General features: G+C 46.9%; 1 protein-coding gene across 1 annotated transcript; it reads left to right on the top strand.

The window, feature by feature from the left end:
- Positions 1-1,134: 1,134 nt before the first annotated feature.
- MYL3 (myosin light chain 3) lies at positions 1,135-13,122 on the top strand. The gene is made up of 6 exons (XM_066553093.1): positions 1,135-1,257; positions 6,921-6,948; positions 10,744-10,893; positions 11,851-12,024; positions 12,827-12,904; positions 13,094-13,122. The coding sequence occupies exons 1-6, from the start codon at positions 1,135-1,137 to the stop codon at positions 13,120-13,122; spliced, it is 582 nt and encodes a 193-aa protein (XP_066409190.1).
- The last annotated feature ends 12,602 nt before the right edge of the window (positions 13,123-25,724 follow it).

Here is a 25,724-nt window from a genome sequence, read left to right on the forward strand (position 1 = left end):
GAAATCTGGGAAGAGGGGGGATCCAGGAAAAGCACAGGGAAGGGGTTTGGATTGTGGATCTCCAGGATGTCACCAAAAGGAGCTCCAGGAGATTTATGATTCAGCTGATATTTGTTGGAATTCCAGCCTGGATCTCCTCACAAGGTACACTGTGATTTGGTGGGTGGCCGCTTTGTTCCAGGTTTTTGGGAAAATACAAATAGTCCAAGGAATGTGCAAGTGCCCCTGTGTCATGGGATCCTCCTGGTAATGAAAAATGACCTGGAAATGGAAAACATCCTGGATAAAGGACATGAATCTGGGAATTATTCCCTGCATTTTGCTCCAAGGGGAAGCGTTATCCAATCCAAGGGAAGGAAAGCTCCAAATGGATGCTCTTATCTCAGTCCTTGGGACAGGAATTTGGCACTCACATCCCTAAAAAGGCCTGGAAAATCCAGGATTAGGATGCACTTCCAGCACTGCCCCTTCCCTGTGGGGCTGTGTTCTCCCTGCTCCTGGATGCATTTTCCTCAAAGCCATCCTGGTTTTTGGGCCCCTTCCCAGGAGAAGGGCAGCGTGTGATCCGAGACGGGAATTCTCCCCGTGCCAGCTGACACAGGCGCGGATGCTTCAGCTTCCCTAAAGCCCCGTCCTCAGCTCTAAATATAAACCTGGGCTTATCTTTGCCTGACAAAGGCCAGGGGGGCCATCCAGCCTGGAAAAGCGAGCTGGGAATGTCACTCAGGAGCTTGGAATGTCACTTGGGAGCTGGGAATGTCACTCGCGATGGCCCTGGCAAGGACCAAACTCATCGGAGCACCTGGATCGTAACCCAGCCTCCCCCTTGCCCCTGCCCAGCAAAAATGCTTGAGCCGGTGCCAGGCTCGGCCTGAACCCCCCAAAATCTCTTTTCCATGGAAGTGTTAATTGGGAACAATGCCGGATCCAAGGGCAGGATCCAAAATAGCCGGGGCCAGTCTTGTCCTTTTATAGCCATGGCCCCATTGTGAGCGGCGGCATGTGACAGGTCTGGGAGGGACAATGTGGCACTTCCAGAGGGGATAAAGACCCACTCCAGCCCGGGATTTTTCCTGCGGCAGCTCCTCTCTCCTGCCTTTCCGACCCTCTCCGCCTGTCCTTCCCACATCAGCCATGGCTCCCAAGAAGCCCGAGCCTAAGAAGGCCGAGCCCAAGAAGGAGGAGCCCAAGCCAGCACCAAAACCAGCGGAACCAGAGCCCAAAAAAGAAGTGGAGTTTAACCCAGCTTCGGTCAAAGTAGGTGGATTGGTCCTGTGGTGCCGTTGGAGCTGGTGGAGGAGTTGGATACTGGGAATTGATATCCTCAAAAATGAGCTGGGAATTGGGTTTGTGCCGAAATGTGAATGCCCCGGGAGGGATAAACTCTGCAAGGCACAGGAGGAATTCTTGGTGGGGCTTTGTCCTTTGGGGATTGTCCTTTGGGAATTGTCCTTTGGGGGTTGTCCTTTGGGAGAGGGCATTGCCTTTGGAAAAAGAAGAGGAGCTCTGCAGGATCTCTTTTATCGTGGGAATTTGGAGCAGACAGTCACAGAATCAGGGAATCCCAAAATTCTGCAATGGTTTGGATTAGGACAGACCTTCAATCCCATCCCATTCCGTGGGTAGGGACTTTCCACTGTCCCAGGCTGCTCCAAGCCCCAATGTCCAGCCTGGCTTTGGACACTTCCAGGGATCCAGGGGCAGCCACAGCTGCTCTGGGAATTCCATCCCAGCCCCTCCCCACCCTCCCAGCCAGGAATCCCTTCCCAATATCCCATCTTTCTTTCACTTTGAAGCCATTCCCTGGGTCCTGTCCCTCCATGCCTTGTCCCCAGTCCCTCTCCAGCTCTCCTGGAGCCCCTCCAGGCCCTGCCAGGGGCTCTGAGCTCTCCCTGGAGCCTTCTCCTCTCCAGGGGAACATTCCCAACAGATAAATATCCCTGAATCCTCCCTCAGGAAAACATGGGAATTATGTGAGGAAAGGAATAAGCTGCTTTGTCTCCTCATTGATTAAACCCTTCTCCTCTTCCATGTGGCACCGAGTCCTGCAGCTCAGGATTTGGGACAAATCCTGCAAGGGCGTTTTCCTGCCTTGAATCCCAAATTCCCTGTAAATCTTTGTATATTGGTGAAAAAAAGCAATGATTTGTAACATATCAAGAAATCAAGTCCCAAGGAATTCGGTTTTGGGGAAGCTTTGAAGGGATTAACTCCAGAACAATTCCGTGACCTTGGGAAGGAGGTTTGTGATGGGCTCCAGCCCTCTCCAACAGCTCCATGCTCAACATTCCAGTGCTGGAAAAGGACAGGGACAAAGGGAATTGTTTCCTTTGGAGGCACAGGGAGCTCCAGCCAGGACGCCGTGACTTTGTGGGAATATCCACTGGGATTCTGGGACACTGTGGGATCAAGGGCAGCAGGGATGAGTTGTCATTTAAAAAACCCCAAACCCAAATTGGCATCACTCATAAAATCTTTATTTTTAATCAAAACAATTCCATGCTCCACATATTTATTTTTATCTTTGAAAAAAAAATTCCTGCATTTTTAAAAATAACTCCGCACAATTGTTTGTAAAATTCTTATTTTTCATGGAAATGGTTTTTTTTCCCTTTGGCACAATTTGGAATTTTGAAGGTTACATATATTATAAATATTATTATATAAATTACAGAGTTCTTATCCCATTTTGAATGTGCTAAATGTTTGTCTGGAATTCCCAAAATATAAACAAATTCCAATCCCCGCAGGGAATATCCCATTCCCAAATGCTGGATCAAGAAAATTGGGAAATACAGAGTTGGAGTCTGGGGCATTTTCCCCCCAAACTTATAGAAAGGGGAGGGGATATTTCCTAGAGAAATTTTCCCAGGAATTCTTTAATTTGATCAGGAATGTCCTTGTGTGTTTGTGCAAATTCCTGCTCCGTAAATCCAGCTCTGCTGAAGTCCAGAATCCCTTCCCAATGTTTGGAAAAATGCTTTAAGGAGAGTTGGAATTCTCCAAATATCCCAATTTCTGCACTGCAGGGTGAAATCCATTCTCATTTCCACAAACTGTGGTTAAAAAAAGTAGGAAAAGCAACCTTGTATCCGAACAAAATGTTCAAAATTAATCCTTTTATGGGAATGTCTCAAATTATTTCTGTTTATTCCCAGATTTTATTGTTTGTGTTTGGAATTTTGACACTTTTTTTTTTTTTAACCACTAAAAAGTGTCAAAATCAAAATATTCCTGTGGTAGGGAAAGGTGCTCCTTGTTGGAATTTTCCCACCTCTCCCAGTCCCAATAATCATCCCAAGATCTTATTTGGCACTTGGAATTATATCAGATTTTCCTCATTTTTTTTCCTCTCACCTTTGGATGCTCCTGGTCTGGTTTTTTTTTTGTGTGTGTGTTGGGATGTCAGTTTCAGGGGCCTAAATGTGGGATCCATCCCTTACCTAAAGCCATTATCCCAAATTTTTGGAGTTTCTCTCATGCACGTTCCCATTGGATTCGAGCCAATGCTCCGAAATTTTCAACATTCCAAAGATTTCCCAAATTTCCAAGAGTGGGTGGAATTGGATGTTGTTTGCAACTCATCCAAAAGAGGTTCTGGGGGATTTATTTTCCAGAAGAGTTGGGCTCATTCCTTGGAAAGTATTTTTTTAAGGAAGTGTTTTTCTAGGATGATCTCTGCAGTTTTTATTTTGAGGAATGAATTGTCCTGAAAAGATTTGGTGGCAAAAAAATTGTCTTTTCCTTACATTTAATTCATTCCCACCTGGAAACCTTTTAACAGGGAGGTGGATTTTCCCAGGAATATATTGTGCTTCCATGAAAAATAATCTGAAAAACGGGACTAATTTATGAATTTTTGAGGACACAGAAAGCGGGAATGACTCCTAGAGCTTTAACCATGGGAAAATGGATCGCGGGATTTAAATCCTCAATAATGAACAGAGAGAAAACCTCTGGAAGTTCATCCCTTGGGATGGTGCCAAATTCCTATATCTGGGTGGGCTGAGTCACCCTTGGGAGACGCTGAGCTGGGATAAAGGGAGATGAGAGGGGAATTTGGGAATTTGGGCGCCGGCATTTCAGTGGCTAAAGTTGGATGAGGTGACGTTGCTCCAGGTCCAGTGACTGGGATCAAAATCCACGTGGAGACAGCTGGGATACGTGAGGACCTGGAAGGGACACGGTTTTCCATAGAGAGTTTTCCACATTGTCCATATTTTCCTGGGGAAAAAGCAGCCAGGAATTATTTTTTGGGGGGTGCTGGGATCTCAAGGCTGAACATGGAATTTGTCCCCGCAAAGCCCTGCTGGGATACTGGAATGAAAAAGCTTCTTCCCTTTCTCTGCATGGAAAGATGGAAGAGAATCCAGGGTGGGAGCAGCCAGGGAAAACAGGGATGGTGCAGCACCGGGAATGGGGAATCCTGCTGGATTTGCCTGTTCAGCTCCAGAGCTTGGAGCAATCCACAGGCAGAGGGGCTGCACGCGAGGCTGGGAAAAGGGGAGCTTCTCCTGGGATGAAGGGGTTGATTTTGGGAGAGATGGATGGAACTGTTCAGTTCAATCCCACCCCAGGGATGGGATAATTCCAGCTGCCGGGTAAGTCCTCTCCATCCTTGGGCGCTTCCAGCTCCTTAAAAATCCAGCTCCAGGAACTGGAGCTCTTCAAAATGTCCCTGGAACTGTCCTGAAAAATAAACAGGAATGAGCAGCCCAAGAGGCACTGGGATAACGGGATAATGGGATAACGGGAGAAAGTGGTGACAGGAGAGCTCTGGCTTTGTTTCCCAACTCTGGCAGGCTCAGCATTCCCAAAATAATCCCTCTCCAACCCAGTCCCACTTCCAAAGGGGCCAAAAACTCTTCCCTGCAGAAAATGACAGAATCCCAGAAGTTTTGGGTTGGAAGGGACCTCAGGGATCATCCCAATCCACCCCTGCCATGGCAGGGACACCTCCCACTGTCCCAGGTGCTCCAAGCCCTGTCCAGCCTGGCCTCGGGCACTGCCAGGGATCCAGGGGCAGCCACAGCTTCCCTGGGAATTCCATCCCAGCCCCTCCCCACCCTCCCAGCCAGGAATTCCTTCCCAATATCCTGTATCTCCCTGCCCTCTGGAATATTAAGAGCAAACAGAAAAAAAGGAATAATTTTGTGGGGACTTTATGCAGCAGCAACCTCTGCATGACCTTGACGGAGATTCGGCTTCGTATTCCTATTCCTGCAGTGTTTTGCTTTGGAATTAAAGCTGGAATTAAGGGTTGATTTCTGTTTTTATTTTCCCTTTCCTTGGGAGGGCTGGAGCTGTTGGAGACTGGATCAATGTTCGTCCCAGGGCGCTGGAGGAGTTCATATCCATCATAATTACTGTGGAAAGTGATGGGAGAGGGGATGATGGGAATGTTGTGTATTAATAGGATTAAAAAGGTTTTAGTGGAAGAAAAAGCCCCACATGATGGTGAAATCCAAATGTAACCTCAACCCCCAGGATCCTGATGGTTTTCCTGGCCTCTTTCCAGCACCTGCATTTCTGTCTCATGAAGCAGAGTCCCAAGGGAACAGTAAAAAAAAAAACCCAAAACAACAACAACAACAACAACAACAACCCCAAACAAACAACTTTTTAAAAACCCCACAAAAAAACCCCAAGCACCCCAAAACCCCCAGTGAAATCAACAAATTAAAAAAAAAAGCCCTAAAATCCAACCTCCTCTTCCTCCCAAGCTATCCCTGCCGTGGCCGAGCGCAAATCCTGCTGCTCGTCCCCGGATTCCTCCGGTGTCCTATGAAAAACCAGGAATGTTGTTTCACCCTTGGAAGGGCTCCATTGTCTAAATGCTTCCCCCAGCTCAACTCCTGGCTGCTGGGTGACAACAGATTTATTCATAGGACTGATGTCAGGCTCAGCTATGCCTGGCTTAGTGCGGAGCGACGGCGTTCATTGGGATTGGTAAAAATTCCAGGAGATTGGAAGCTGTGAATGACGTCAGCAGGGCCAAGGGTGGAGTTAATCCCCTCCTGGAGCCTCCAGGACAAAGCCAGGGGAAGAATCCAGCAGCATCAGGATGCAGCTGATGCCATCAGGTGATGATTCCCTAAAGCCAGGAGTGCTGGAGATGAGCAAAGCTGGAATCACACGGGTGGAAAGGTCTGGATTTGGAGGTTTGATATCCTCATGGAACGTCTGGTGTTGTCTATATGTCAGGGCAGGAGAAAAATGGGATTTTCTCTCTCTCTCATATGGATTTGGAGCAAACCTCACCACTGGGATCCCTGGGGAGAGGGAGGCTTGGGTGGAAATGTCCTGGCTTTAAACAACAATTTTTTTGCCTTTTAAAACTGCATTTATAGAGGAATTCACGTGTTTTTCCCAAAAACACTCCATTCCCACTCCATTCCGTGGAAAAAAATGCCAGGGAAAACTCAGCTCTTCTGAAGAAGATCCCTTTTGCTGGGATATTTCCCACAAAAACAAGTCCCAGGGGAAGCCATCCTGATGTCCTTCCAAGGAAAAAGGGGAGTGAGTTATGGACTCATTTAGGGTGGAAAAGTCCTCAAAGTTCGTCAGATCAATTAATGCAGCACTGCCAAGGCCACCGTTGTCCCCAGGTGCCACATCCACGTGGATCTCAAATCCCTCCAGGAACGGGGCCTCCAGCTCTGCCGGGGCAGCTGTGCCAGGCCTGGACAGACTTTTCTGGGAAGATTCCTTCCCGATATCCAACCTGAACCTCTCCTGTGACCGAGCGTCCGAGGCCAGGCTGGGCAGGGCTTGGAGCAACCTGGGGTAACGGGAGGTGAATCCCTCATGGACCTCCCAGCCCCCGGGATCATAAAACTGAGACTAAACCGTATTTCTTCTTGTGTGAGTCATTTCCCCCCTTCTTATCAGCTTTCTTATCTTGTTTTTGTCTCGTCCAGGTGGAATTCAGCCCCGACCAGATTGAAGGTGAGGAAGATTTTTCGCTTCTGGGCTCAGTAAATCCATCCCTGGGAAGTGCTGGGCTGAGCAGGGCTGGGGTATTGGGACAACTTTAGGAAGGCTGAGCTTTAATTCCTGGCTTTTCTTCCTCTCCTCCTCTAAATCCTTCCCTCCAAAAGAAAACCAGGGAATTCATGACCCATTTCCAGGAGTTACATCCCCAAAACATCCCAAATACGGGTTTTTCTTTAGGGAAAAAACCACCAGTATCAATATTTTCAAAGGAAAACCCTCAGCTCTGCTTCAGATAATTTTTCCTGCCTTTCCTCAGAATTTAATGTGTTCCAGCTCTCCCAAATCCAGCAAATAACACCAGGCGTGGAATTTCTTTATCCTTTCAAAGCCAAACATCAGCATCAGTTTCCAAACCCTTTGTCCTGGCTCAAGAAACTGATCCCAAACCCTCCTGCCCGAAGTCCTGGGAACGCTGGGACTGCAGCTGTCCCATTTCTCCTCAAAAATCAGCCCGGGTTTTATGGGATAATTGATGGATGGAATCAAACATCTGGCAGGATTTAGGATTTGGTCTTTGAACCCTTGGGAGAGCCCCTAAAAGATGGGATCAGGGAAGGGGTTAATTAGAGCAGGGGAAAAATCAATCGGAGAGATGTTTAATTATCACCTCCATGGTCATTCTCTGCTGACCCAAGGAGGATCCAGGGGTCTCAGGAAGATTGAATGATCCCAAAGCTGACAAATTCCTTTGGAATTCCCAAATTCCCTTCCTCTGGGTTGGATATCCCTGGTCTATCACCACTGATTGGGGTTCTGGCAGCTGATTCCAAATGGAGGTGGTGGAGGAGAAACGGAAGCTGCAGCAGCTCAAGGGCTTTTAAAGCTCCCCAAATTCCTTCTTTTTTTGCTGAGGAAAAGGTTGTGTGGAACAGAGGATTCCTTGAAAGGATTCATAGGTGGTTTGGTCCCCAAAATGTGGCTTCAGGAGAAGAACTGATGGTCTGGGGGGAAGCTTTGTAGAACACTCCCATTTTTGGGGGTGTCCTGCTCCTCATCCACGAGTGAAACCCATCCCTGGTGGCAATGTCTGCTGCTTTGAACCCTGGGTCTGGGCCTCTTCAGCTCCCAGAATTGCTGGCAAAGGGGGAAAAGGAGCTGTTGCAGATGGGCAGAGAGGCAGGAATTAGGAATCTGAAAATATCCAGAGGGTTCCTGGCCAGAGGGAGGGCAAAGGACACCAAGGTGGTTTTGGTGCATGGATGGGAATTTCACGGAGTCAGCAAATGCAAATGAAAAGATTAAAACAGTAGGGAAAAAAAAAAAAAAAACCACAAAAAAACCAAAAAACCAATTCAAAGCCTTGGAAATCTGCGCTGTCAGGAATTTTGCTGGATTGGGAATCTTCAGGAGATGGTGCCCAGCACTTGGTCCCAGGCAGTCAGAGAGTGGTGATGGATGAGGAGCTGAGGGAGGTGGGAATATTCCCCATTTTTCCTCACCCACCTCGGCTGTGAGACCCCCAGGAAAGGAGCTGGGAAGGGGCCTCTGCCCCCATTCCACTGTCAGCAAGGAGCCCAGGAAAATCCACGATTGCCCTCTGCTGGAATGAGGGGCTGGAAAGGGATCGGGGCTCTGCCCAGGGACAGGAGGGAAAATCAGGAGGGAGGGGCAGGGAGAAGATGAAAAAGAGGGGAGTGGAAAAGAGGAAAACAAGGGAATGTTAATTAGTCCCAAATGAGAAGTTTCAGTGTTGTTTGGAAGTGTTGGGTGAAGAAGGAAATGAGGAAAATTGGGAGTGGAATGATCAAAATGGAAAGGGAGGGAGAAGGGAGGAGAGGAAAATCCAGCAAAAGTCAAAGAAGGAAGGACAGAGGGAAAGAAGCAAAGGAAAGGAAAGAAAAAAGGGGGAGATGGAATGAAGAGAAGGAGTTGGGGAAGATGGAGAAAATCTGGGGTGCAGAGTGTGTGGCTGAATGTTTGAATGGATCGGGATTTAGGGAAAAGAGGATAAATTCCCAGAGCTTGGAAATGTGGGACAGAAATAAATGTGGAAAAGTAACAGCAGCACAAGGGCCAGATCCAGGGATTTAAAGCCAAAGGGACTTTTGGGATCAGTTGTGGATGGTGCAGTGGGAAGTCAAGGATAACAGTGAAGTTAAAGGATTAAGGATAAAGTCAAAGGATAAAGGGTGAAGTTAAAGGATTGAGGATAAAGTCAAAGGATAAAGGATGAAGTTAAAGGATAAAGGATAAAATCAAAGGATAAAGGATGAAGTTAAAGGATAAAGGATAAAACAAAAAGATAAAGGATAAAACAAAAGGATAAAGGATAAAACAAAAGGATAAAGGATAAAACAAAAGGATAAAGGATGAAGTTAAAGGATAAAGGATGAAGTTAAAGGATAACAGTAAAGGATAACAGCCTGTTACTGCTGCTCCCTGGGATCCTCCTCTGACCCTGCAATTCCAGCAGGGAAAGGAGAGCCTGAGGAACTGGAGAGTCTGGGGAAGTGTCTGCTGGATCCTGCAAGAGAATCATGGAATCATTCCACTTGGAAAAGACTCTTTAAGACCATTGATCCCAACCTTTACCCCAGCACTGCCAATGCCCTCAAGCACCACATCCACGTGAAATCAGTGGTGGAAAGGAGAACCTCTCCCATGGGAATGCTCTTGCCTAGATCCTACCCCTAGAAGTAGTGAGGGATTCCATTGAGGGAGATGGGAAACCTCTGACCATCGCAGGAGATCTGGCCTGTTCCCACTCCCTGAGGGAACAGCAAACCCTGTTCCCTGTGCCCAGCCCTGGAGGCACCTCTGGGTGCTGTGTCCAGCACTGGATCCTCAGCACAGCAGGGACAGGAGCTCCTGGAGCTGAGCAAGGGCCTGGAGCATCTCGGTGCCCAGGAAAGGCTGAGGGAGCTGGGGCTGCTCAGCCTGGAGAGGAGCCCAGCTGAGAGGGGCCCTCAGCCCTGGGTGTCCCTGGGTATCCCTGGGTGCAGGGAGGGTCGGAGCAGGGCCAGGCTCTGCTGCGGGGGGCCCAGCAATGGCACCAGAGCCACGGGCAGGGACTGATCCCAGGAATTCTCCCGGCACGGGAGACAGAACTTCTGCCCTGAGCAGTGCCCAGCCCTGAGCAGAGACCAGAGAGGCTGTGGGATCTCCCTCACCGGGGATATTCCAGACCTGCCAGGATGTAATCCTGAGCCCTGTGCTCCCTGCTGGAGCAGGGAGGTGCCACCAGTGACCCACTGTGGTCCCTTCCAACCCAACCCATCCTGGAATTCTGGGATAAGGTTTTCCATACACCTTCACCCTCCTCCACCCATACACAGCTTGTTGGGTGACAATCCCGGTATTTTTCCTGGCATAGCTCATTTCCAGTCCTAGAGGTGCTCGGGGAGCTCTGGGCACTGGGCCAGTGCTCTCACAGTATCCAACGTTTAATCCAAGATCCAGTTCTCCCATCAGCAGAGCTGCTGTTGAATCCTGGGCCATCCTGAGTGCTCCTGAGCAGCTGGAAAGCTCCCAAGGCAGCGATTTCTCCTGTTTTCCACATGTTCTGATGTTAACTGAGACGGAAATACCACGGGAGAAGCATTTGACCTCTCCGATTCCATTCCGCAGTGGAACCGGAAAACGCAGGGAAGGAGGAGCACAAACATTGGAGATAACAAAGCTCATCCAAATTTTTCCCAAACCACAAAACGAAACAGCCAGGCAATTAGTGAGGGAAAGGTTCCATTGGGTTTATCTTTTATCCAAGGGAGCATGGAATGAATTTCTCCTGGCCTTTTTCCCTTCCAGAATTTAAGGAAGCGTTTTCCCTTTTCGACCGGACCCCCAAGTCGGAGATGAAAATCACCTACGCCCAATGTGGAGACGTCCTGAGGGCTTTGGGGCAGAACCCGACCCAGGCTGAGGTCATGAAATTGCTTGGCAGACCCAAACCTGAAGGTTGGTGTCCTCCTCCGTTTGTTTTCCCAGAATTATTCCTGGAGAACACCTGGAGAAGGTGAGGTCTCCATTTTCTAAGTGCGGAGTAACTCGGGATACAGAGCAGCCTCTGAAATTGCCAGCAGGAAGGGAGGAAAAATTTGGTCTGGAAGTCAAGATAATTGTCCCAAATTGAGGAGAATTAATTAATTTAACAGCCCTGGGCATCAATGTGTTTTAAAATGACAATTTTTTGCCTTTTGAAATTGCATTTATGGAGGAATTCGCGTGTTTTTCCTAAAAACACAGATATTTCCAACACATCCAGAGAAACAAAGGGATAACCTGGATGTAAGGACATGGATTGTTCCACAAGAGATGGGTGGGAAGGCCTGTAACAATTGCAGTGATCCCTTCTGTATTCCATATTTCCATGTTCTTCTCTCCCTTTTATCCAATGTTTATCCCCACATTATGCTGGATATCCCATGGTTATTCCCAACTCTCCCAGCATCCTCCCAAACTTCCATTTCCATTCTCTTCTCTCCTTTTATCCAACATTTATCACCACAGATCTTCCTCCCCCACCACGGTGGGTATCCCATCATTATTCCCAGAATCCCCCCAAAACTTCTATTCCCAGGCACTTTTCTCCCTTTATCCAACATTTATCACCACAGTTCCTCACAGTGGATATCCCATGGTTAATTCCCAACTCGCCCAGAATCCAACAAACCTTCCATTTCTACACTCTTCTCTCCTTTTATCCAACATTTATCACCACAGTTCTGCCCTCACAGTGGATATCCCATGGTTAATTCCCAACTCTCCCAGAATCCAACAAACTTCCATTTCCACACTCTTCTCTCCTTTTATCCAACATTTATCACCACAGATCTTCCCCCCCCACCACGGTGGGTATCCCATCGTTTTTCCCAGAATCCCCCCTAAACCTTCCATTTCCCCTGGGTTTTCCAGAGATGAATTCCAAGATGATCGACTTTGAGACCTTCCTGCCCATGCTCCAGCACATTGCCAAGACCAAGGACACGGGAACCTACGAGGATTTCGTGGAAGGGCTCCGGGTGTTTGACAAGGAGGGGAACGGGACGGTCATGGGAGCCGAGCTCCGCCACGTCCTGGCCACGCTGGGTGAGGAAAACCTTCCCTTGGGAATTTCCATCCCTGCCTTTCTCTCGCTCCCTCTTCTCCCTTCATGTTTTAGTTCTCCTGTAAATATCTCATTCCCATCACTGTAAAATTATCCCAGAATTTCCAATCCCATTTATTCCCCTGGTTTGTCCCCATTTTTCTGCGCTTCCAAGAGGTGTTTCCATGTCTCCCTTCTCCTCTCCCTCCCTCCTTCCCGTTGCGTTGGATTTCTCCAATAATTATTAAATTACCACAAATCATCCCAACATTGCCAATCCCAACGATTCCCTTGGTTTGTCTCCATTCTCCTTCACCAAAATGAAGACTTACAAACCAATAGGCACCAAATATTTAAACCATAAAATTAAATTTAATTAAATCAATCACTGATCCATACCAGAGATCCCAAATTTGACCTTGGAGTCTTCCGGAACCTCAGACTCAGAGGAGAACTGAGTTTTCACTGAGAGTTTTTCCATCAGGACTTGGTTAAAACTGACCCAAACCTTCAAGATTTGGCACTTAGACCAAGCTTATTCCTAGGAAAATGAATTGTGCCCATAATATCCTGTGGGTTTCCACATTTTTCCTGTCTTTCTGGATTTGGGTCTCAAATTTGGATGCAGTTTGGAATTTGGATCAAGTTTGCAACTCCAAAATGAGCTTATCCCACGGTCAGCACCCCAAACTCCTCCCAGGAGAAATGCCCCCCTCTTCTCTCTCACTCCCATTTGTCTTCTTCAGGAGCTTCCTAAATTCCTAAGCTGGGGATTTTGATCCAGGGATTTTGTTTTCCATGCAGGGGAGAGGCTGACTGAGGAGGAAGTGGATAAATTGATGGCTGGGCAGGAAGATGCCAACGGCTGCATCAACTACGAAGGTGGGTGGGACCCCTGAAAGCTTTCTTAAAAAATTCCCAAGAAAGATTAAATCCATGGAAAATCTGGGGCAAAAATTTCCAAATTTTAGACAATTCTGAGTCCATAACTCTTCCGATAAACCCCACCTATGAAAGGTTAATTATGTTTGCCATAGGATAACTGATCCTTCTTTCCCTCTTTTTTTCCAGCTTTTGTGAAACACATCATGGCTAACTGAGCCCAGGTGAGTCTCCTCTGCCCTGGATTTCCAAGTCCTCGTTCCTTTGGGATTGACTGGAAACTTCCAAGAAAAAAATTATTTTCCATGTGCATTTACAATTCACTGCTCCCAAACTCCTAAAAAAGCAGGGAAATAGAATTGAGCTCACAAGAGAGGGGGGAAAAAAATAAAAGGAAAAGAGAAAAGAAGGAATGAGGAATGTTTACACCCCTGGCAGTATAATTAGTGGTTTTCCATAAATCTTGCTCCCACCATCTCCTGACAATGGATTGGTTTTCCAGGAAAAGCTTTGTCCAACACATCCAAACCACAGCAGCACCGAGGGCATCTCTGTCTCACCCTCACAAAGGAGCTGGGCTTTGTTTCCAGGATTTCCTGGGCAAGGTTTATCTCAGTTTTACTGGAAAAGGTGCCCACTGCCTTTGTCTTTGGCATTCCCTGCGTTTTCTCCCTGCTCGGCTCTTGGGGAAGGGGTTGACCAATCCCTCTAATCTGATATCCCGGGAAAAGCTGCACTCAGATTTGGTCTGGATGTTTCGGGTTTGCTTTGTTTGTTTTTAGTCTTTTCCCATGGCTCTGGTTTATTTTTAGGCCTGGTTTTGGTTTGTTTTTGGAGCTGACCTGGCTGTGCTGTGGTGACTTTTGTTTCTGGGTTAAGCAGGAGTCACATCCAGGTTATTCGGGAATTTTGTTCCAAAATATAACTTAACAAAATATAAACAAGCTAAAAAATTACCAGGTTTGGGTTTTTTTTTTTCCTTTATTTCTATTTTTTCCCTATTAGTATCTATTTTTTTTTCCTTAAGGCATTTACCTTTGAACTTGGATTTTTCCAACTGGTTCCCAGTTTTTGATATAAAAAATCAGGAGTTTTCGTGAAATCCCAACCCATGGTCCCTGCCTGTTTTTCAGGCAAGGACCATGGATTGGGATTTCACCTTAATCCAAACCCACTGCCCTTGGAAATTCCCATTCCAATGGAAACCAATGTCAGTCAAGTGAGCATGGACAGCTTGGTTTCTCGCAGGAAAAAAGTTCCAGTTCCACAGGGAAGCTGGAAAACTGGAACAGGATTGGGAAGCAATCTGGGGGTCTTTGATGGGTTTGGAAAGGGGCCTGGGAGCTTGTGATTCCCAGGAAACCAACATTCCTGGGATTCGCTGATGAGCCTTGGTGGTGTCACCCAGTGGTGGCCCTCCCACCCCTGATGTGGGATTCTTGGAATGTTTAGGGAAAGCCAAATGGAATTGATGCCTTGTGCAGGCTGACCCAGAACAGAGGCTGGACAGAGCTAAAGAATAAAGCAGGGATTTATTCAAAGGCCTCCATGGATGCACCTTGGGCAGCACCAGAGCCCAGCCAGGGCTGCACCCAAGATGAACCAAAATGGCCCCAAAATGCACCAGCGCTCCCGGGGTCTCTCCCTGGGATCAGTTCTGCTCCATTTGCACCTTGCAGTTCATTGTCCCATTCCAGCTTCAGCCCCTGCAGTCCCACCCTGCTTGTTTTTCTCTCTCCAGCCCACGGGGTTTGTGCTCTTGGGCTGAGATTTGGATCATTTGTCCTTGGTGCCCAGCTGCAGCAGGAATTGTTTTGTCTCCCTGCTCTGTGCACAGAGCTCAGCATGCCCTGATGTGAAGCTCAGACCCACACACTAAAGCAGCACAGAATGTGAAAATATAAAAACTAAACCTGAGGCATCAGAATGTCCACCCTGGAAGGAGCAAAGTTCCTTTACCACAGGATCTGAACTCAGTGGGAATCTGGAGCTGAGCCCAAAAGTTCAGGAACGGCTCCGTCTCTTGGCCATTCCTGTGGGATGGAAGGAAGATAAAGCTGCCTCTCTGTACAAGGATGAAACTGGGCCTTTCCTTTTCGCCTGATTTCCTGAGGGAATTGGGACTATTTTATATGGAGTTTTCTTACCTGGATCAGCTCCAGGTGTTAGTGACTGCTTCCCATGTTTTCTCCATCACTGAGCATGGGACTGTGAGACTGGGATGATTCCTGGTGTTTTGGATGCTCTTGTTGCTGATAAGCTGAGAATGATTCCCAGTGGAATTGTTCGTTCCTTCTTTTTCCACTAATTAAAAAAAAAATAATCTTTATCTTTCAGGACAAGATAAGCACCGAGAATTCCGGATACAGGCCTTGGATTTCCATCTGCTGGAATCTCTCCTTGTTTTTCAGCCCAGATTCCCATTCCAGAGCTCCAAAATGTGCCTAAATCACTAAAGATAGTTGGATATTTTTGTTTAATTTGCCTCGTTCCTCCGTGGGAAAAGGGTGGATCCTGTGGAGATCCTATGGAAGAAGCTGGAATGTGAGCTACAAATCCCTGGGAATTTCTTTAGGACGAAGGATATAAACAGAAATACAAAATTGATGAAAAGGAAGGAATTATTTTCATTAATAAATCGATCAAAAAATGATTGATCCTTTTCCATCCCAAACTCCACCTTTTCCCTGTGTTTATGGGACACCAGTATAAATCCCAGGAATATCCTTCAGCCTTAGGGAAAAACCGGAATTCACAGAAATTAGTGACAAACAGAATCTTGCTGATGCTTTCTCCTCTGCTTTGACTGATGGAAAATTAAGGATATAAAAGCAAAAAATCCCAAATTAAAGCAAAATTTGTTAAAATCCATATTTTTTTTTTTTCCATGAGGATTCCTTCCCCATCTAATAATTTCCCAGGGAAACAAGGAAAAGTCTTCGCCAAAGGAAAACTGGAAGTTGTTCTAATAAACACACCTTGGTTCTGGAGTTTTTGCAGTAAAAAATGGGATTTTTCGTGTCTTTGTTTCCTCGTTGTTTCTGTGTCTGTGTGAGGGAAGGGGAAAGGGAAAGAAATCCTGAGAAAAACCTCAGCAGAGGCCAAGGAAAGTTGAGAAGCATGGAAAATCACATGGATTAGGAGAACTCCTTTTCTGGGGAATAATAATTGAAAAAGTAAGGGGGGGAAAAAAATCCTCTGGGGCTGGAAAAAGGAGAGGCCAGGAGCTGGTAGAGTTTTTTAGGGAATGCCAAAGAACCTGGATATGCAAAACTCCAGGAGCAGAAGCGGTTGTTAAAACAGGGAAATTCTGAGTTTGATGGAGGGGACATCAGTGGAGCATCAGAATTCTGGGATACAAATGGATGGGAATTACTGAGCAGGTCAGGTCATTCCCACAGAGGATGGAAAAGAGAGCAGAGACTGTCCCAGGATGTGCCAGGGAATAACCAGAAAGGAAAATCAGCAAGGAGAGCAGATTGAAATAAATGAGGAATATCCCTCCCCTCCCCTCCCCTCCCCTCCCCTCCCCTTCCCTCCCCTTCCCTTCCCTTCCCTTCCCTTCCCTTCCCTTCCCTTCCCTTCCCTTCCCTTCCCTTCCCTTCCCTTCCCTTCCCTTCCCTTCCCTTCCCTTCCCTTCCCTTCCCTTCCCTTCCCTTCCCTTCCCTTCCCTTCCCTTCCCTTCCCTTCCCTTCCCTTCCCTTCCCTTCCCTTCCCTTCCCTTCCCTTCCCTTCCCTTCCCTTCCCTTCCCTTCCCTTCCCTTCCCTTCCCTTCCCCTTTTCCCCTTTTCCCCTTTTCCCCTTTTCCCCTTTTCCCCTTTTCCCCTTTTCCCCTTTTCCCCTTTTCCCCTTTTCCCCTTTTCCCCTTTTCCCCTTTTCCCCTTTCCTTCCTCCACATTCCAGCAGGAATTTCCATTTCCACCCCACTCCTGCATGGAGATGGAGCCAGGAATATTGGCTGGAATTTCATTGCCCTCTCCTTAATCCCATCCCAGCCTGGATTCCAGCAGGGAGTGAAGTTTGGGAATTTTTTTATCCAAAGGAAAGTGAACATTTAAATATTTTTCCTGTGCTATTCACAAGGAAATAAAGAAAGCAATAAAAATCTATAATTTAATTAATTCTTAATTAAAAATCCTTTGCCCCCTCAGTCAACGTTTGTATTTATTCATCCCTTGGGAAGCTGTTTTTAATTAATTAATTAATCAGCCTGCGTCTCCTTGAAATTTAGTATTTTAACTTTTCCAACAGTTTCCTCTGACAGAAAAATTTTTTAGTGATTTTTAAAAAAAATTGTTGCCAAAATTGCCCCTGGTTTTAAACCCAAATTTTCTCCAGAACTGATCCCAGGATTAATTTTTCTCAGCTGACCTATTCCATTTTCCATGTTTTTTTTTTTTTTACTTAGGGATTAATTACCCCTTAGAATCCCTCGTTTTCCCTCCACTGCATATAAAATAACTCCAAACAACTTTGGGAATCAGCAATTTGAGCTCAATTCCCAGTTTTATTTAACACAGAAATTCCTGGAATTCCCTGAAGTTCTTGACACAGCTCTCTTCACCTCTTCTTCTTTAAAGCAAAGTGGCAAAAAAGAACTTGCCTGTGTCCCATAAAATCCCATAAAATCACATAAAATCCCATAAAATCCCATCTATCCCAGGAACTGCTGTGGGATAACGGGGTGCTGGAATTTTCCAAGGAGCTGCGTTGTGGAGCAGGGATCTCCAGGCTGGCTTTTCCTCCATTCCCTCCCCTTCTGCTGACTCCAGCAAGCCCCAATTCCCTGGAGGAGCTCCAATTCTGACACAGATAATCCATAAATTACCCCAAAACCTCATGAAGATGGGAGGAGTCTGGAGCCAGGGCTGCACAGCCAAGGCAAACAGCTCCCGAAGATCCCAAAATTGCTGCTCCAGCCTGTCCCCAGTGCCACCGGCAGGGCCAGGTTGGCTCCGGCTGGGTTGGGAATTGTTGCCAGAGGGGAACGTGCTCAGCCCATCCCAACCTTCCCTGGATAAACAGGACAGATCCTTTTCCCTGTGACTTCCCACAAATCCCTCCAGGAGCAAAAGGAACAGCAAACAACAGGGATAAAAAAGGAAAAGCCCATGGGGATGTGGCCAGACGGACGAGCATGGAGCGTCCCCAAGGCTGGATAAATATTCCAGACTTTCCGGGAATTTTTGCAATCCCATTTTACCTCTGGGCTCCTTTTTAACCAAGAAATCCCAAAAAACCTCTCCGGAAGCCCCTGCTGGGCAGGGGTCCAGTGGGATAAACAGAATCAGGAATTTCTGGTTTTGTTTGTAGCTCCTACAGACAATTCTTTATTCCAGGTTTCCCAAAAAAAAGAAAAAGTCCAGGTGTGACAGTCCCAGCCACAATATCCCAAAAACCCTGGCAGGTTCAGCTCCTGCCTTTCCCACCTTTAGAACCTCATGGTCCTGTCTCTCCATATCCATGGATTCCAAGGATCAGGTGCAGCTCCTGGGCTGGAGGAGCTCTGAGGCTTCCAAGGATCCATTTCCGTGTTGGTGGCTCCATTTCCCAAGCACCTTTGATGAGCCAGAGATTCCCAGAATTGTTTGGGTTGGAAGGTAGCTTGAAGATCCTGGAATTGAGTCACCAGGGTTGTCCCTCAGGGGTCTGTGCTGGGGCCAGTTCTGTTCAATTCCTTTATTGGTGGCATGGGTGAGGGGTTGAGTCCTTCGTCAGTAAATCTGCAGATGACACCGAGCTGGGAGCCGTGTCCATCTGCGGGGAGCTGGGAGGGCTCTGCAGAGAGACCTGGAATGGTTGGAGGGATGGGCAGAGTCTAACAAGGTGAAGTTTAATAAGTCCAAGTGCCCAGTGCTGCATTTTGGCCACAATAACCCCTGAAAACTCTCTAGGCTGGGGACGGTGTGGCTGGACAGTGGCACAAAGGGACCTGATGGGCAGCAGGGTGGACAGAGCCAGCAGAGTGCCCTGGTGGCCAAGAAGGCCAATGGCTCCTGGCCTGGCTCAGGAATGGTGTGGCCAGCAGGAGCAGGGAGGTCACTCTGGCCCTGCCCTGGGCACTGCTGGGGTCACACCTGGAGTGCTGTGCCCAGCTCTGGCCCCTCAGCTTGGGAAGGACCTGGGGACACTGAGCACATCCAGAGGGGACAAGGAGGCTGGAGAGGGGCTGGAACACAAACCCTGTGAGGAAGCCCTGAGGGAGCTGGGGGTGCTCAGCCTGGAGCAAAGGAGACTCAGGGCTGCCCCCATCACTCTCTGCAGCTCCTGAAAGGGGCCTGTGCTCAGCTGGCCCTGGGCTCTTTCTGCAGCAGCACTGACACAACCAGAGCACACAGCCTCGAGCTGCACCAGGGGAAATACAGGTTGGATAGCAGGGAAAAGTTTTTCACAGAAAGGTGATAAAGTTCTGGAATGGCTGCGCAGGGAGGTGGTGGAGTCCCCATGCCTGGGTGTGTTTAACAAAGCCTGGATGTGGCACTGGGGGCCAGGGTTTGGTTGAGCTGTTGGGGCTGGGTTGGACTCGATGACCTTGAAGGTCTCTTCCAACCTGGTCATTCTGGGAATTGTGGGAATTCTGTGAATTCCAGCATCTGAGGGGCACCTGCCACAATCCCAGGTTGCTCCCAGCCCTGTCCAGCTTGGACACTTCCAGGGATAAGGTTTGAGCTCCGGTCTGGGAATGACCCCAGGACAAAGAGGTTTGTGTATATTCCCATAAAACTCAAACTGGAATCTGTGAATGGAGTCCTGCAGAATTCAGCCAATCCTTCCTGGATTAACAATTCCCAGAAATCCTGCAGCATCCCACAGGAGATACTTTCCCACCCTACCTCCCTGAATCTGGGACGATTCCCAGCTCTGAATTCCACGGCACTGACAGATCCCCCAGTGCAGTGGCTCAGGTGACATTTTAATGGGGTCCTGCATTTCCTTCCCGCAGAACGGAATTCGATTCCAAACTTGGATATTTGCAACCCCATGGTTGTGCTGAAGATTCTTTTCCTGCATCATTTGGATCCCCCCCCCCCCACGTCCCATAATAAATTTAGAGCCTGAGCTGCATCCCTGAAACCCAGCTCCCACTTTTAGGGATTCAATGGAACCACCCTGATTCCCCCTTCACAGCTGAGGGAGTTTTATGTCCTCTCCCAGCGGTTTTTCCACATTTCCCTCCTCCTAATTTATTTTCTTTTTTTCCTAGTGGAAAATCGCTCTCAAAGTGCCCTGAGAGTAAAAACCATCAATTAAAACCCCTTGGTTACCAAGGGTGGAACTCCACAGCCTCGAGTTTGCAGCTGGAGAGGAGAGGGGGGAAAAAAAAAAAAAAAAAGGATTTTTGAATTCCTTGTTTTTGAAATTCCAGGGTGATCCAAAGCCCAGGTTGCTCCATCCTTAACGGGCCATTAAAAGCAATGTTCAAAACACAAAGGACATCATCCCCTCAGGAGAGTTAATGGAGCAGAACGTTCAGCTCCGAGTTTTCCTCGTGTCTGCGCCGGGAATGTTTGTTTGGAGAGGCTTTTAATGGAGAACAGGTGCTGGAGGCAGAAATTTGGGAATAAATGGAGTGGAAAAAAGGGCCAAAATAGAGCAGGCAGAGGGCAGGTTGCAGATTCCAGGGAATATTAATGCCGTTGCTTGGGTTCGAGGCAGAAATGGTGTTTTTGTGATTTCCTGAGGTTTTGAAGCTCCCGGGATTGGGCATGAGCATCATTCCCTGGAATCAATGTGGGTTTTTTCCTTACAAACAGTTCAAAAAATGAAAATGTTCTTTCCAAAGGGAGTATTTCAGTGCTTTGTGTTCATACCCTTATTTCTCTTTTTGGTCTCCAGAACAAATGGAATTTTCTTTCCCAGTTTTTTCTCCTTTCCCCACGTTTTTCTCCTCCAGTGCCAGCAAAAGAAATCAGTGGCAGGAAAGCTGGAAAAAAGCAAAAAGAGGAATATTTTTAAAATCTGTTATTAGATTAATCAGAACTAATAGGGCGACATCAGGAATTGTTAAGGAATTATGAAAAATCTTCTTTATTCTGGGAAAATCCTCCATAGGATGAAATTCTGGGTAGAGCTGGAGGAAGACCAAGGACAGCAAAGCAAAAAAGCTGCAGATTTTGGCCCAAAAATCCCCTCTTGTTACAAAAGCATCACCAAGGGATGGATCCTGCCTGGATCCAGAAGATCCAGACCAGTTTTTTCTAGGAATTTGAGGAGCAAAGATCAGAGCAATTCTTGGATTATCTTTTTTTTTCAGACTCATTGACAGTTTGCAGACAAATTTGGGATGGTGAGAGGGCAGGGAAGAGAGACTTTGGCAAAGCAAAGCCTTGTGGATTATCTGGGATCTCTGTGGAACTTGCCTCTTTCCTGGAATATTATTAAGGATCAAATTATTTGGAATTTAAACCAAAAAATTAAGACAGGAATTAGAAATAATTCTCATTTTCCAGATATTTTTTTTTTGCCTTTTCTACTCCCAGGGAAGAATTACCATTGGTTTGGGATGCACATTCTGCCTTCTCCCAGAAAACATTTATTTTTTTGGGAATAAAAAACCCCTCGGCTGTGGCGTTAATTCCGTACTCCAACCCTAAACCTTGGGAACAGCACCAATTTTCCAAGCGTCTGGAAGGAGGAGTTTGGAGCAGAGGTTCTGGCACGGCCTCATCAATCTCAGCCTGGGAAAGAACCACAGCTCGTTCCCTGAGCTCATCCCGGCCCTCCCGAATTCCAAGTGTCCGTGGGTGACGTCAGCTCCGTGTGCTCGGGCCAAGTTTGGCTCCCAGAGCTGCCCTGGCCCAGCAGCACCTTGGCTCCTTTGGGAATTTTCACACTTCCATGCACTTGACCTTTGCGTTGCAACACTTGGCCCCAGCTCTTTTATTTTTTCCCTTTTTTTTTTTTTTTTTTAGGATTTTTCTTGTTGAAGGGGAAAAAAAAAATCCCAATGTCAGAAAGCTGCCAGGGAAAGGATTGGGAAAAAATAAAATTATATAAAAAGAATATCCTTGCGATGAGCTGTTGACATTCCTGGGAACTCCAGAGGTTCCCCACAGATGTTTCCCCACAGAAAACACAAGGATGCCCAAATCCCAAAAAAAGAGGGGAAGATTGCAGGAGCAAGGGGAGAGGAGTAGGAAAAGCAATTCCTGATGGGAAGGTTTCCAGCTTGGCTCTGGAATTGTGCTGAAGGTGGTGATGGTTCTCCTTGGATTCCCCATCCCTGGAAGTGCCCAAGGCCAGGTTGGATGAGGTTTGGAGCAACCTGGGATAGTGGGAGGTGTCCCTGTTCGTGGGGTTGGAATGGACAAATTCTGATTATTTGGGGGGTTGAGAACTGATGGAAACCGGAGCTGTTAATTGGAATAAAAATGGGATACTCATCATGAGGATTTACACATGAGAGGTGGAATTGGGGAAGGGCAAATTCCAAACAATTCCAGTTGGGATAGTGGGAGGTGTCCCTGCTTGTTGGCGTTCAAAATCACATAATCACATAAGCGATTATATGAGGTGCTTTTTATTCAAGAGCTCTGGGAATTGGGGTGATTTCCACCCAAATCTGATTCCGGCCATACATTCGAGGTGAACGTGTTTTATACTCTATCGTTACATAACTTTCATGTTAATTATTAAACTTATATTGTCCTATTGTATACACAGATTTCAGCTAAACATAGCCCCCTTTAAATTTCCAACATAGTTTCCCACGATTCTTCCTTTGGTTATATAATAATTACATTTAATTACCAAACAATCACCACATCTAACAATTATATCTTTTATCATACTGCTTACGCAGGTGCAGTGATCTGAGAAAACACAAAGCCCAATATTTTCAAAGACTATTTTAAGATTTTCCAGGGCTCCACTCTCGTGCTCATGGGGTTGGAATGGATGGATCCTGATTATTTGGGGGGTTGAGAACTGATGGAAACTGGAGCTGTTAATTGGAATAAAAATGGGATACTCATCATGAGGATTTACACACAAGAGGTGGAATTGGGGAAGGGCAAATTTCAAACAATTCCAGTTGGGATAGTGGGAGGTGTCCCTGCCATGGCAGGGGTGGAATGGATGATCCTTAAGATCCTTCAATCCAGCCCATTCCAGAATTCCCTGCCCCAGGCTCAGGAGAGGTCATTTGTCTCCAGGGATTACAAGGAGCCGTCCCATTTTCCCGCCACATCCCTCCCTTGCATGCTGACACCGCAATTCCAGGTGCAATTCCAGGTGCAATTCCCTGTTCTCCCTGCAATTCCAGGTGAAATTCCCTGTTCACCCCACAATTCCAGGTGGAATTCCTTCCTCTCCCTGCAATTCCAGGTGCAATTCCAGATGCAATTCCCTGTTCTCCCTGCAATTCCAGGTGCAATTCCCTGCTCTCCCTGCAATTCCAGGTGCAATTCCAGATGCAATTCCCCATTCTCCCAGCTGGCTGATCCTTCCCTCAGACATCTGACTCAGCTAAAAATTCCTACAGGGATCAGCCAGAGGAAAATGGCCTCAAATCGCTCTGGGATGCCAAAGGAGCAGTTTTGGTGTCTTCCCTTTTTTTCTATTTTTCCACCCCCTACAATCCAATGGTTGGATTTTCCAACCATTCCCACTCCTTTCCATTTCCTGGATGATCCTAGCAAGTTATTCCTGCTTCCAAAGTAACCACAGTGGGGATAATTGTCCCTCTTCCTTCATTCCCAAAAATCACACACGCACCAAATTGGGGCTTTGCTTTGGGCTTGTTGGTTTTTTTCCCAATAAAAAAGTTTGGAATGCAATTTTCCATTATTCCTGGTGGCATCGACATCAGGGAATGAGAGCAGAGATGAAGGATCCGTGGGGAGATGCTTGGAATGTGGAGAGGAAAACATTCCCGGCGCACGCTTTGTGCAGCTCCAGCAGCCTCACCACAGGGGGAGGCGGTGGCACCAAAACCCTTCAGACGTGGGGGCCTGGGATTTGAGCTTCCTGCAGGTAAAATTCCATCTAATCCTGGAATGGTTTGGGTGGAAAGGACAGTGGAAAAATCCAAGGGGGCGGGGACACCTCACACCATCCCAGGTGGATCCAAGCCCCAGTGTCCAGCCTGGCCTTGGGCACTTCCAAGGATCCAGGGGCAGCCACAGCTCCTCTGGGAATTCCATCCCAGCCCCTCCCCACCCTCCCAGGGAAGAATTTCTTCCCAATATCCCATGGAAATTCCCCCTCTTTCAGTTTAAATCCATTCCCCTTGTCCTCTCCTTCTCTTCCCATATTAAAAAAAACCCCACTCTCTCTCCTTAAACCCTGGAATTTGGAATGTTCTCCACCTCCCAAACCCTCCCTTTCTGCAGTGACTGTTTGGGACCTGTGGCAAACACAGGAATTCCAAAGTGCCCCTAATTTGGGATTCTGGGACCAGCAGCTTCTGTTACGAATGGAGAACCTCAGTGGCTCCTTAAAAAAATCCCTTTGGGAATGCTGAGGAGGAACAGGGATCAGCCTGAGCTCCTCCTTCCCGGAGCAGCCAAGGACTGGCTGCCCTCGATGCCTTTAATCTGTCCTATCTCGTGTTCTTGGCTGCAGCACGGGCCTAAAATAATCCCAAAACTGACTTCCTGAGCGCCATAAAAACGCCGTTCCCAAAAGCACGATGGAAAAGGACCAAAGTTATTTATTCCTCGCAAATATTCCTGCAATTCTTCCGTTTCTGGGCTGAGGGAGAAGTTTCGCTCAGGGGAAAAATGATGGGGAATTAAAAATTTAACGCCTGAAGGTTTAAACCTGGGTGGGATATTCCAAATATTCCCTGGCGTGCTAAAAATCCCAAATCCCACTTTGGGATGTGGGATTTATTTTAAAAAAAAGGGCCAGGGAATATTCCAAACCCAGGACTCTCCCACTTAAAGCCGCTTTTCCTAAATCCAGGAGAAGTCTGAGCCAAAATGTTCTGCCAAGAAAAAAAAATTTCTTGATTGATCCTAAATGGTCTCTGGGGTCAAATGTGAGTTCCTACAGAAAAGGTGATTTAAATTAATTTATTTAAATCAGATAGGAATGGGATCCCACAATTTCAAGGGAATAAAGGTCCCTGCAGAGGAGGAAAAATATCATTTCTGTCCTGCCTAGGAAATATTTTAAGGAATATAATTAAATAAATTAAATATAATTAAATAAATAGTAAATATTTGAATGGGTATAAATAATTAATTAAATAGTAAATATGTGAATGGATAGAAATAATAAATTAAATCTAAATAAAGAAACATTTAAATTTTTATTGAATACAAATAACAAATTAAATCTAATGAGAGAAACATTAATTATTTTAATGAATATTATCCAGTCAGACAAACTTCCAGCTTGGAGCAGTTCTAAGCAGCCTTGGCCCAGAGGGAGGGAAGAATTCCTTACCCTGGTGAGAAATGAAAGAAAAGGAGAGGAAACTTCCAGGGGCTGAGATACTTTGGATGACCTCCAAACATGGGGTCTGTGTTTGGGAGCTCCCAGGGAATTCCTGTTTTCCCTCTAAAAGTCAGGAAAGTTGGGTTTTCCAGGAAAGCCAGGCTGGTGCCACAGCTCCTGACTGGTGGCTGGGATTCATCCAAAAGTTCCAAAGTTCTTCATTCCAAAGTTTTGGAATGGAGAATTCTCCACAGGAGGGGGATTCTGGGAGCATCTTCTGGGGTAATTTGTTGGAGCCCTGGCTGCTGAGAATTTCAGATTTCTGTGCTGCCAGGCACTGACCCCCAAGAGAACACTGCACTGACCTGAGGCCCTGGAGAAGCTTCCAGAATGGAATGACAGAACTGGGATTGTGGGGGTGGAGTTTGGACAGAAG

Source organism: Molothrus aeneus, chromosome 1, assembly GCF_037042795.1.
Source record: "Molothrus aeneus isolate 106 chromosome 1, BPBGC_Maene_1.0, whole genome shotgun sequence".
NCBI lineage: Eukaryota > Metazoa > Chordata > Aves > Passeriformes > Icteridae > Molothrus > Molothrus aeneus.

What these genes read in the sequence shown, in the direction of transcription:
- MYL3 (XM_066553093.1), top strand. Translation starts at nt 1,135, where the DNA reads ATGGCTCCCAAGAAGCCCGAGCCTAAGAAGGCCGAGCCCAAGAAGGAG. An exon ending in TGGCAGACCCAAACCTGAAG is followed by an intron (nt 10,894 to 11,850) that starts GTTGGTGTCCTC and finishes TGGGTTTTCCAG; the next exon opens with AGATGAATTCCAAGATGATC. An exon ending in CCACGTCCTGGCCACGCTGG is followed by an intron (nt 12,025 to 12,826) that starts GTGAGGAAAACC and finishes TTTTCCATGCAG; the next exon opens with GGGAGAGGCTGACTGAGGAG.